This window comes from Haliotis cracherodii, unplaced genomic scaffold (assembly GCF_022045235.1).
Source record: "Haliotis cracherodii isolate W230 unplaced genomic scaffold, xgHalCrac1.p SCAF_4, whole genome shotgun sequence".
NCBI lineage: Eukaryota > Metazoa > Mollusca > Gastropoda > Lepetellida > Haliotidae > Haliotis > Haliotis cracherodii.
In genome coordinates this window covers 58,784,948-58,797,857 of record NW_027266297.1, presented here as the reverse complement: position 1 = coordinate 58,797,857, position 12,910 = coordinate 58,784,948, and the positions used below count along the sequence as shown (strand labels likewise).

The following is a 12,910-nucleotide window of genomic DNA, read 5'->3' as shown; positions in this document are numbered from 1 at the left end:
ATTGCTAAGGCAGACTGTCTTACGTCGGAATGACGTCCTTCGTTCGGGAGAAAGTCGCATTCGAAGAACCAATCGTAGGTTTGTCACATCTGATTGCAGATCGTAAGAAAATAAATACTGTGTAATATACATATAGTTTGTTTCAATTGTAATTTTGAACCTTGATAATATTCTCTTTTCAACAGGAAGTGAGCCAAGAACAGCCTTTGACAGAAAGAGTTCCGGAAGATATGATTAGTCTCGCTCTCTCATTCATCTAATGAATTGTTTTTGTGTGCGATTGGTATTGATAGGTTATTGTGTTGGTATTTATAGAATATTTATTTCTCCTTTTGACAGTTGAAGTATCACACGAATCGTCCTCCTTTCAACTCACCCAAAGACGTTTTACGGACCCTGTTCCAGCAGTGAGTCAGATATTTCGATTGTAACGGAATTTCATTGTCAGGTACCCACTTGCACCAGGGGGTGATGCACATCGTGGAAGACAACTCTGATGTAACAAGGAGATGCAGATAGCATCAGCCTCCCACGACCAGACAACATATGGTAAGGCAAGCCAACAGGGTAAGGCAGAACATGCGTCCATAAGATCCCGATAAGCTTGATTTTGAGGTAAGCTATGACTATTTTCTATACGTTTAAAAGTTGACATTATATACCAGCATGGTATGTTGCATCTTTGTTTTCATTTTCTTTTTATTGGGTGGGGGCTTAATTGAAATACCAGACTTTCTGCTTTAACCGCTAATAGGTAAGCGTGTGTTTTCCATAACTGGACCCTCAAAATAGGCCTCTGTGTCAAACTGGGTGATCAAATATATGGAAGTAGCACTTGAAGCCCAAGATTGCTGCTTGAATCTATATTCACTACAGTTGTTCGAATATTGAATTGTTCTTCTGTTAATGATACATCTCTTTTTATCATCACAATCCCATACATCCATGACCTTGATGAGTTACAGTCGTCATTTACAGTGAGTAATGGATTCAGGAATGACACAAACATTATTAACAGACCGTGTGTTGTTGTTTTAAAAACAATGTTTATTACAAACAACGACCAATTTCTACATGCATACAGTGCCAATCCTTCAAAAGCCCTGCAATAGTAAGTGAGAAAGTTCTGAATAATAATTTGAAAAAGAGAAATATACACAAGCTCTTTGGATGGGTTTGGATACATGTGTTATCAGTGTCTGCAGGTCATAATGCTTAAAACATGACAAATTACACCAACGTGACCAATGGTAGAAAGTTTTTAAGAGTGAATAAATGTGTGTAGGGACTGGGTTAAACAAACCCGCTTTGTCACGGCGAGGTTGACGTGGGGCAGGTCTTTGCCATATAACCCTGAGGTGGTACCGATGAGCAAGGCATGCTCTTTTATGTGTAAACGTGTGAGGGGTTTAACACCTAGATTATTAAGTATTTCCGTTATTTTTGACAAAAACCTTAAGGTAAATGTTTACATTAATCGTTTTCTCAAGAAAAGAAAGTTAACGCGTATGTGATATTTACTTTCATTCATCAAAATGGTGCAACAAAGAAAGCAAAAGAACAGGTCAGAACAAAATGACGGTCAAAATGTGTGTGGGGGTGAGGGTGGTAAGGTGTCAGTTGTGTCAGCCACGACCAACTGAAGCACAACGGTACAACATTAGTATGAAGCAGTAGGCTGTAGCACAGTGATTTAATATACCCCAGGGTACCTCTCTAGTCCTATCGGCACCAACACAGTGCCAAGTGAGTGAGCCAGGTCAGGCCGCCCTGTGATGTAACGGCTGTCCAGGATTGCTTCATATGGCTACGTCATGTGTGGTAAAGGGTTACAAAAGGTTTCTCTACAACAGTAGCAATTCCTTGATTGCGATACACATGTACGACAGGCTCGTGCTGAACCACAGACACTGCAATAGATTGCACATGCACTACAGACCAGTGCACTAATTCCCCAACGTGTGGTCCATATTCTGAAACAATTTATGTTTAATAACTCATTTGAATATAGTTTTGGATATAAAAGTGTGTTGATGATCGGATAATGTTCACGTGAACAAGCTTACTGATGGAGTAAGCATATACTCCAAAACGTTGTGTTCCTCATAATAAAGAAGTTGACATCCGTATATTCTCTTCCTCATGTGTATCACTTCTTAATGCCTTTCAAAGACCTGATCTCATATCGTTCAGTAACAGTCAAATAGCCATTTCCCTTCCACTGATTTACCCACTGAACTAGCAACAAAAGAGACCAGAGACACCACCTCATCTGTTTCATGTTTAGATCCACTCACCGTTTCGCGAACACCTGGTGTCATCACTATTTGATAGCATTTCATTAGTACATACTATGATGTGGTAGGAATCGTACGCTGGGCAGTGATAGAGATTCTTATATTGGAAATGATTTTTGTCACGTTTGATGATTATTGAGATGTTTTTGTCGTTTCTAACTAAAAATGCTTGTTCTGACATTTCATCTGAAGCTCATATCAACTAAGATTATTGATGGTTTTGCCCTTGAAGTTAAAGAAGTGATCATCCAGTACATTTAATCTTAATTCTATGACTGTACATATGCTGGACCCATTGGTCACCATACATTTGTTTTGAATCTTGTAATAGACGCCCAATCATTTCACACTGTTCTCTTATGATTGAAACAATTGGTAAAACTGGAACCGAAAAATGTGCTTTGTGATAAGAGATCTAGAATTTAAGCTTGCGTTATCATTTCCGAAACGAAGCTGTGGTGGCAAACGGGTCCAGTTTGGAGATTTGATAACGTATAGAATTTTGGATACAGGTGTAGGAATAGGCCGTGCAACAAAGAGCGACAACAACCTATCGCAACGACATTGATCAGTACTTGAATATATGACCTTGATCAACTTAGTGTTTGCATTTTGCCATTTCACGAACACAGTAATACAAAAATGTGTAGATAAGAACTGTGAAAGTTTCAGGTAATTTTTCTGAAAACTCCTAAGGCCTGAGCAAAGTCACAAGGTCTACATTCATCTCTCAAATCAGAGAAAGTGTTTAGATATGTTTATAAGATACACATAAGAACACAAGCATTTATATCGTCCATATAATGTCTATAGGTATGTTGAATACCATGTTTCTCCATGACTTATTGAACATCTATTCATATACATATGGCCTGTATAACTTCATTGAACATATTAATAATCACAATCATATAAATAACATCGTTTGAGATTTTAATTTGATGTTGGATTGTATAAGTTCCAAATCTGACAAAATTCGGTAGTCACACGCCTCTCCTGCCCAGATCATACACATAACATATGGACACATATCGAAAAGAAGTAGGACAAACAGCCCTTTAACAAATTGTGCCGAAGTCCCAGTCAACTGCCGAGGAAGAAGCGGAAGTTTCCTGACCACTTCCTGTCTGACATTCTCCAGTCAGTCTGTTGAAGTTGAAGAACAGACAGTTGTGGAGTCTGTAACAGTTGATGCTGCACTCCACGAGACTTGAGGCATTACCACGTAGCATGGTGATAGAGGAGTCATCCAGTTTGTGGCCTTCTTTCACTTGTAACTTATTCCTCAAGCATCCACCTGTAATTATCAATTCGTATACAAATTTGTATATCTAATGACTCATTGTGCCATTCAGCACACTTCCAGCTCAGTCATGGAAATATGTTCACCAGGACATTCTGAACCAGTTTCTGAAGAACACTGATCGATGACACTCAAGCAGCCAGAAGCGTCCCATCCGGTGATACAAGTAGTATAAACAGCCACACCCTAGTTAATAGTATCCTTTATAGTTACCTAAATGTCACTGTGGTCAAACCTTTTTTTAGAATAACATTTATTTCTTCTTTTTTCATTGTCCCGATTTTGACAGTGAAATAAAATACATTTCGATTTTTGTAAAAGAAACATTTCGTCCTGTCTTAAGGGAAGTTTAAATTTCCCAGAGTGCCATTAATAAATGTCTCACCTATATTCTGTCCAAACACTTGCATCTCACACATCATCATGTGAGTAGAGGAGGAAACTTTTATATATCTGGCCATGACCTCCTGTTCACAAGGCACAGTCTTTGATGGACCTGAGAAATTGCCGAGTTGGTTGACGCAGACTTTCGGGGATGACAGAGGACAGAGTGTAGGATGCAGATCAAAGCCGACGATTTTAAAAAGATCTGGGCGACCTAAAACATCATATGATTCATACAACGGAGTGTTATCTAGAGCAAATAGTTTCATACGAATTCCTCCCTATGCGTCCAACTAATGTTTGGTCGTTATCTGATCAACTGACCAAAAGTATGCCCCATACAATTCCTTATTTTGAGTTGTACCATATGTTCCGATGCTTTTATAGGTGAAAATGGCCTTACCGTTGCGTGTCTTTGTGAGTGGTGACCTATTATCATGGTATCAGCATTATTTGATAGCAATTCATAAACACAGCCAGACAGATATATTTGTACGAAGGCCAATTGACCCATTGTCCATTGTAAATACATTATATATTTTTGTCTAAGAGTTACCTGATTCATACTTCTTTTTTTTAGAACACCTACATTAGAATGTTTAAAAGTTAATCATTGTATCATAATGATAACTGACAGAGTCTTTCTAAACAAAAATAATGAAGATTAACTGTTTATGGGATATACATTTCCCGCCGACTTGCAAAAGGAGGACAATTATATATTACATGAACTTCATCCTCAATTACATGACAGTGTTTACATAAGACGGCATCATCCGCAATATTGGCAAAACCCCTATGAAAAAGTTCAATACCAAGAGTATTTTGTCCATATCTAATTCACATGATCACCGAATAGTCGGAATTGTAAATGGACTTCTTATTTCAGAAGAGATTTCTTAAGATTATTGAAATGCTTTATTGCTTATATTTACTTTCATTTGCAAAAAATATTATTTATTTTTGCCCCCATTAATCCTTTCCGAAGACAAGTTGTACTAATTCCATGGAAGCTAAACTGTAATGTTTGCTAATCTTCCCAACTTACCCAGGAAATCTGTTCTCCTGAAAACAGTGATCCTCGAAATATTGTACACAAGAAGAAGATCCACCATCCACCAGTTGTTGCCAGCACGTGTGTGCATACACCGGTCAGTATGGTAGTTTCCTCCTGTTACACCATCAACAGCATAGGACGAGACAGCATTGTTGTGCGTGCTGGACTGAATGGTTGGTTTGCCTTGAGCTATATTTGTCTCAACGGGCACTGTAAAACATAGAATATATTTCGAGATACGTATATGACAATGTTTCGATTCAGTTTCTATGGAGGAACATGCGATGTGGTTAACTTACATTGGTTGCTTGGTTGGATGTTAAACGCCACACTCAGCAATATTCCAGCTATATGAAGGCGGTCTGTAAAACATCGACTCTGGGCCAGACAATCCAGTCATTGCTATCATGAGCATAGATCTACGCAGTTGGGATCGATGACATGCAAGTCATCCAAGTCAGCGAGCCTGACCACCCGACAAGCATAGTCACCTTTTACGACAAGCATGGGTTGCTGAAGACCTATTCTACCCCGGAATCTTCACGGGTCTGGTGAACTTACAATATGGCTCCCGATAGTGCGTACGCATGTGAGTAACCGCATTTTACAAATATAGTGTCATTCCCTGGGATATCAATGAATGAATAAATTTCTGGATAAGTATCATCTTTTTCTCAATTTCAAATCCTAAACAGCCCTGTGGCATTAGGATTGGTGATTTGGATTTATCATCAGTCATATATGAAGCATAATAAATATTCATCAGCAAGAACAGCTTCGATTCTTATACTATTTTAGTTTGAGAGGCATGGCAAAGACCCATGATAAGGTGATAGGTGTCTCCGAACCTATTTAGGATACATACTTAATGTGAGTTTGAAGATGAAAGAGCGGATCACAGTGGCAAAAACTGTATGTACTGCCATCTATTGACCTGACTTTTGCATTGTCCCTCTTGAAGAAATTCTTTATATTATATATTTGCTTAGTTACCCGCAATGTCAGTTTAATACCGCTGTATTTCTAGGGTTAAACAAGCTAAATCTTTGTGATCTGTCCTTCCCAATTTCGTTTTCAAGCAGTGATAATCATGCCATACTGTTACACGTAATCTTAAACTGCAACTCAGCCACTCGCTTGATAGCTTCACAGGTGTTAGCTGATCTTAACTAAATATAAAGCACAAATACAACCCACAAGACCTGTTGCCTGTGTTGCAGTTTCTTTACTTTTTTTTTCTTTACTGACAAGCAGCAGACTCTCTGCACTTGTACAGAACGTACGTTATTCAAAATTAACATACCTTTTTAAATTAGTTAAAATAAATTCAGTAAATGCGCCATCGTGTAACTTGATTTTCTGGTCCAACACTTATGAACTTATGAACAATATGTTCAGTAACGTATGGAGAAGCATACAGACATGTAGAAAATCACTCGACTGTCTGGTTTGTATACAAGTTGCCGTTGTATGGCAGTGCGAGTATTCCCGTGCGACTCCATGCAACAAACTTACTTTTTTTATGGAGATTCTAAGAGTGGTGGATGGAGATGATTCGGTACGGTATCTTTGTCAAGCAAGTGTGATTAATGAACTTGGTACATACACTATATGCTTGATACATTGCTGAGTACAACGTTAAACAACAAACAAACATATTATCCTGTGGTCTCATTACTGTATATCCTCCATTGTACTGTATATCATCCAAGAGTGAATAATAAACTTGGAACAGAATATATATATAAGATTGAACACAGTTTTAATAGGGTTGCGCTTTCAACTCGTACCACGTACGAGTCTCATCAGGCCATAACTGCATAACATGCTTCTAAATGTTCACTGAGTGGAATCGTGTGTTTGAAAGAAGAGTGAATCTTCACCGTTCACAAATAAAGCAGCCACACAACCGCACGATTCCACTGAGTGGACATTTAGAAGCATGTGGAAACGGCAACTTTTTAGTTTTCCCGCTATATCAGCTAAATTTTGATCATGAACCTACATTCTACCATGAATTTGGAATTTACTCGATTCTGATTGGTCAATCAGAGGCTATTAAATCACAATAAACCCCCTCTGATTGAAACAGCTGGTTTGACGACCGCATCACCGGGGAAGCTGATATTCACAGAATAGTACTTTTTTCAGTCATTGTCGGTAGGCATATTTAAATAATTATATCTACAATTACAGGTTACAAAATGCACAGGTGCGGTTACTACACTATTTAAAGGATGTGTGGCAATGCATTTCGTGCAGAAAACACGATAGAAATCTACAAAGGGAATGTATTTACGTTTTGGAGAGATCAGAGAGCTTGGAATTTTGGCGTTTTTCTATATACGACTGTGACGTCATAGATTTTGCGTCACAATGAGCGATATGACGTCATAATGGTGACGCGCGATGTAGAGCGACAGCCTTGCAAAGCTTGCTTTGTTTTCTTTACGGATGCCCACCTCATGTTAGCTTACCAAGTTGCCGTGCTTATATGCTTTCAATGCCTGTCATATGTTCGAGTGAAGTATTACGGTGTAAACAAACTGCTTGAGTATACACGGCGCCATATTTTGTTCGATGATTCCGTAATTCAGATCGATATCCCTCTCAAAACACTGGATTCAACCCATGCCGCTTCACTCAGTATATTTGCTAACACCAAAGAGTTCGCGTTTTATTTAGTCATGGTAGAATGGAGATAAACATACTGTGTTTTCAATGTAGATTTAACCCCGCTAAATTAAATTTGTAACCGAATGCGCAGCGTGAGGTTTCAAATGTTAGATTTAGCGCGGTTAAATCTACAGGTAACCTAGCTCTACATTGAAAACACAGTATGTTTATCTCCTAATTGTTGCAAAAAGAGCAACATTTCATTCATAAATACGCGCCTAAGTTAAATGAAAAGGCGTAAGTTATTTTTCCATTGTCACCTTGGTATCGTGACGTCATAGTTTTCCTAAATGTTATGACGTCACGTAACTATATGTTACTACTTCATGTCCGTTATTCAGATATGGCCTGATGAGACTCGTACGTAGTGGAGGATATATCATCTCCGCAATATGGTTGGATAGGTTGGTTGGTTGGTTTTGTTGTTTAAGGCTGTACTTAGCAATATTCCAGCTATATGGCGGCGCCCTGTAAATAATCGAGTCTGGACCAGACACCCCAATGATTTTTAACCCTCTTGGTGCCACGGGACCATATATGGTACCTCACTTTTCACACCCGCATAGTGCCAGGGGACCATATATGGTCCCGAGAAAATGCCCTTTTTAAACTGTGAATTTTGATATTTAACACTGAGTGCACACAGTCAAAACTATAACCATCATCACCCCAATCATCTTAGCTTTAACATCGTGTAACTCATACTTTATACAATGCTACGGATTGCGAAATATGGCGAGATTAGTAAAGTGGCTACCGCTCTTCTCGGCCTTTTTCTGCCATGTTTGAACACCAAGCGAATGACGGCAAATTTTGATAATGCACCCATGTCACATACACGTAAATATTTTCAGACAAAATCCTTGTTCATAAGAAATAAATATGACCTGAGTGGTCAGAAAGACATATTTTTCCCAACTGTATACTTATTCACGTAAATGCAATTCTGTTCACTCCTTTATGAACAAGTTTATTTACACGTTTTGTATATTTTTATCGACTATCGGTAATGGCGGAATGGTCGGTAGACATGAGAAAACGACAGTGTATATTTCCATTACATTTATGACGTTCATTGAATGAATTTATAACCATCATCACCCTAATCATCTCAACGTTAATATCGTGTAACTCATATGTTATGCAGTGCTACGGATTGCGAAATATGGCGAGATTAGTAATGTGGTTACCGCTCTTTTTCTACCATGTTGAACTTCATGCGAATGAAGGCAATTTTTTATTATGCACCCATGTCACATACACGTAACTATTATTATATCTGACAGCCAGTTTGAAAAAGAAATCTGATCGGACTGGTCAGAAAGATTTACTAGTCCTCACCGTACAGGTATTTGCGTAAGAGTACTAACGTTTAGTCGGCCACGGAAGTTTTTTGTTCAAGTATTGCATATGTTTATCGACTGTGTGTCATGGCGATTTAGCACGGCGCTACATACCAACCGACAGTGCAGATTGTCTTTTTGTTTATGATGCTGATTTACAGAAAATATTCAAATCAAAGATATGGAAAGATAGCTAAAATCGTTAATATTAAGTTGGTATAGTGTATATTTATGGGCAGGAGGTTCATGATCAAAACGTAAACATTGAATGGCCAAGCCCGAAGTGATCGACAGGGCACGTTCGCATCACATCTGTGCCGCGATTTCTTGTTTACCGGTTGTCCTACACACTCGCCCGTTCAGACAAATAACTGCTACCTTTTTCATATGAAATGACCAAGTGTCATGTTTGATTGCTCAAACTACCTGACTGTGTGAGTGACTTGCCCTAACTGTTTCACATTTTGTCGCAAATGGAGATTTCAAAAGTGTGGCCACAACATCTAACGTGAGTCGACGCCATATTGTAAACAAATAGGCTATTGTGTCAAGGTCGGTTCCACATGCGGTAGCTCGGCCCCCGTTTCTGTCGATGGTACACGCAATACAAACATAATGCAACTAATGAAAACATCAACATAACTTCTACAATAATGACATCAATACCTTTTTGTATTTGGATTAAACGCTTATGGATTCGCTGTGCTGTTAAGTTCGATTTCGATTTGTTTTTCCTTTCATTGAAACTGTGATAATGGCGCTGTGATTGGTTTGCTGAAATAGTATTTTCCATGAGTCTAATGTACATGGTACATGCTGTGATTATAGAAGATAATCGATAACTAATTGTGTATGCATATATATCATCAAATACACATCACTAATCTCTTCAGAAAATGGAATATATTATAGCTCGTTTTCAAACTTTCTGCCATGGATATTAAATATTAAATTTACAAATTATTTATGTACACTGTACTCTCGATTAACGTATGATGATCTATTGCAAGTGTTCAACTCCTATTTGATATGTCATCTGAAATGTCAGCAATGAGTAAAATTAATTGTATTTCGTTACAATCTGCAATTTTATTCATAGGCTAATAGACGGTCGGTGATTTCCCGCCGCTGTGAATTTGTCGTCTGGACAGGTGCGCATGATTTGACCTCGCGTGTTGTGACGTGGATGACGTCACATGAAACAGCTAATCTAATGTTGTGGTAGTATAATGGATACACGTGGTTTCATTTTCCAAATAACAATATTCTCTTTGACTGAACTAGAAAGCATATCTAGTACATCACGATTGGAAAATGTCTACGGCGACCGACGAGTGAATGAGACCGCTTATCATTTGACTAACAGTGTTAGAATATTTGGCGCAGTTTTCTAATTTTGGTATGTTGACATGTGCTTTTCATATCTGTTTGAAGGCTTGATATTCCAAAAATATAAAGTGCATTTAGTTGAGAGTGAGAAAGCTGTCAAAATGGATCCAATATTAAACAACCTAGATTTTTAATATTTTAGCTTCCTCTATTGGAATCTCGAAAGGTTCAATGTATAACATAAACAGTAAAAGTGATTACATTTACTCACAATATATAGATAATCAATTTCTGAAAGACAAAAAGTTTTCAGTGTAAATGTGATTTCTTTTTGATGTTTTATATAGTTCTATTTATGTCTTTTTTCACTTTGCATTATCTAAATTACCAAATACTTCGACCAGTGACATAGTAGTAATTAGATTCTACTTTGTTTTGTATCCTAAGTTTGAAATAGATTTTTTTTAAAATAAATATTTGTCTAAGAGCAAAATCAATGCATTCTTGTGGGTTTTTTTTCACCATTTTAATGTGTATGTCTTCCCTCCAAGCTGTAGTTTCGCTAGGCCAAAATTAAGAAAAAAAAGGAAAGACATAATAAACCATTTTTATAAAAGATTTTGCTGGTTACATTTTCGAAGTTCAATACCAAGAATATATTTTTCCTTTTATGACAAATAATTCCATTACTTTCATTGACCTACGATCATTATCTATTTCAAACTTTTCCTTTAGTGGAATGGGATGGAATGGGAAACTAGTGGAATAAACTATCACGTATGTCCTTAAATGTACATGTACATACCTAGCTAGGTGTAAATACACTTCTAAAGTCGTATTTATAAATCAAATGAATAAATGAAAGAAAAAGTGGTATTTTATGGACTGGCCATACAAGTATATTTTGAGCAAAGGTCTAAGTTAGGCAGCCAAGTGCGAAATACGAGCTGATACGAGGATGAATGTTTTCTGGTGGTCATTGTGAAACAATGACATTTGGCGCCCGAGTTGCGAGTGATCGAAAATAGGTTTGTTGAATAGATTTGCTGCCCATAAAAACGTTTCAACAATTTTGATTAATCTACATGTACTTACTCTTGGGTGGTATTACGTTAGTAAAATCTTGTTAATTATTAAGAAATGATAATGATGCCCGATATTGAGCGATGTCAATTTGAGTATTGTTAGGGCTGTTTAGCGATCTTTCACATTTTGTCCTTTGAAAATGTACGATGTCAATTACCCCGAAGTTGTTTTTATCACTAATAAAAGAGCACGGTCATTGAAACATACATGGACGTAACCGGGATTTCTTCAAGATATACATTCCAAACTGTCATTCGTTTTGTGACATAATCTTTGAAACAGTCTGCGTATGAATTAATCACGACCACTTTCGTCAATTTTGTTTTGACGTCAAAAACACGCACAATTTCATCGTGATTTTTTATCGGTAAATATAATTTAATTCTCAGTGAATGTGTACTTCAACATAAATATCATATGTCTATCACTGTTCGGACATGTACTTGCCAATGATATGAATTATTGGTCATTTAGATTTCAAAACAAGGGCGCTTACTTGACTTTGCTTGCCATATTCAGGTGCGTCCATATTACGATTAATGTGGAAAAGTAGGAAACTTATAATACCAGCACTTTTATCGATGGCTGGGCAGTGCATAGATCTTTTGGATTTGGTGACTTTAGATGCTGTTGGAAAGACTATAAACTCGAGTTGCATGTTATACAATTTGGTTACACTGTGTGAAGAAATAAAGACGTTGCAACACTTTTGATACAATGTAAACGTTTTTGTAACCACGACGTCAGCACAGTGCGGCACTAAGCGGTTTGCAGGCTGACTGACGTGCAGGCACCATGAGGGTTAATGTCATGAGCATCGATCCACGCAATTGGGATACGATTACATGAATCAATCAAGTCAGCGAGCCTGACGACCCCGATTCCGTTAGTCGCCTCTTACGACAAACAGAGTCGCCTTTTCCAAAAACAGGATAATAATAAGGATACATCATGTTGCTACAGTATTATCCTTAACGGGATAATAAGGATAATACTGTAACAACATGATGGACAGAGAACACCTGAGGATCCAATTAAACAGGATTTGAATACACAGGTGGGTGATTATTGCTTAATGAGTTGAAATAAAGAAGTTGTTATCCATAAATTGAGTCTACTTTGTCATCCGTCAACGAAATGCTAATCAAACAATACAGATATAAGAAGCCAAACTATCAATGTTTGACTTGATAACCCTGTATGCAATTAAATCCAAACGTGTTGAGTATAACAGGAACCTTTGGTCCGTAACATCATTCAAAGACTTAACACCTCAATGGTAATTATGTTACACTAATGATGGAAAAGATTACCCATAACAAGGAGAATGTTACTTTTTTATGTTGCTTGGGCAAAATCTCCGCCATAGCATGACGGCAGCAACAATGTTCTATTCTTTTAACAAAGGTTGTGTGTTTACGTTTCTATTTTGGGT

The 12,910-nt window shown here is 37.6% G+C and overlaps 1 protein-coding gene across 1 annotated transcript in view; it reads right to left on the bottom strand.

Annotated features, from left to right (window-relative positions):
* Positions 1 to 3,355: 3,355 nt before the first annotated feature.
* LOC139479531 (uncharacterized) overlaps positions 3,356 to 12,910 on the bottom strand; it is a 39,805-nt gene continuing 30,250 nt past the window's right edge. The window contains exons 8-10 of the mRNA XM_071262376.1: positions 5,033 to 5,251; positions 3,986 to 4,198; positions 3,356 to 3,594 (exon numbers count right to left, since the gene is read on the bottom strand). Of these exons, the coding sequence (XP_071118477.1) occupies positions 3,356 to 3,594; positions 3,986 to 4,198; positions 5,033 to 5,251 (671 nt within the window). The remainder of the gene's footprint in view (positions 3,595 to 3,985; positions 4,199 to 5,032; positions 5,252 to 12,910) is intronic.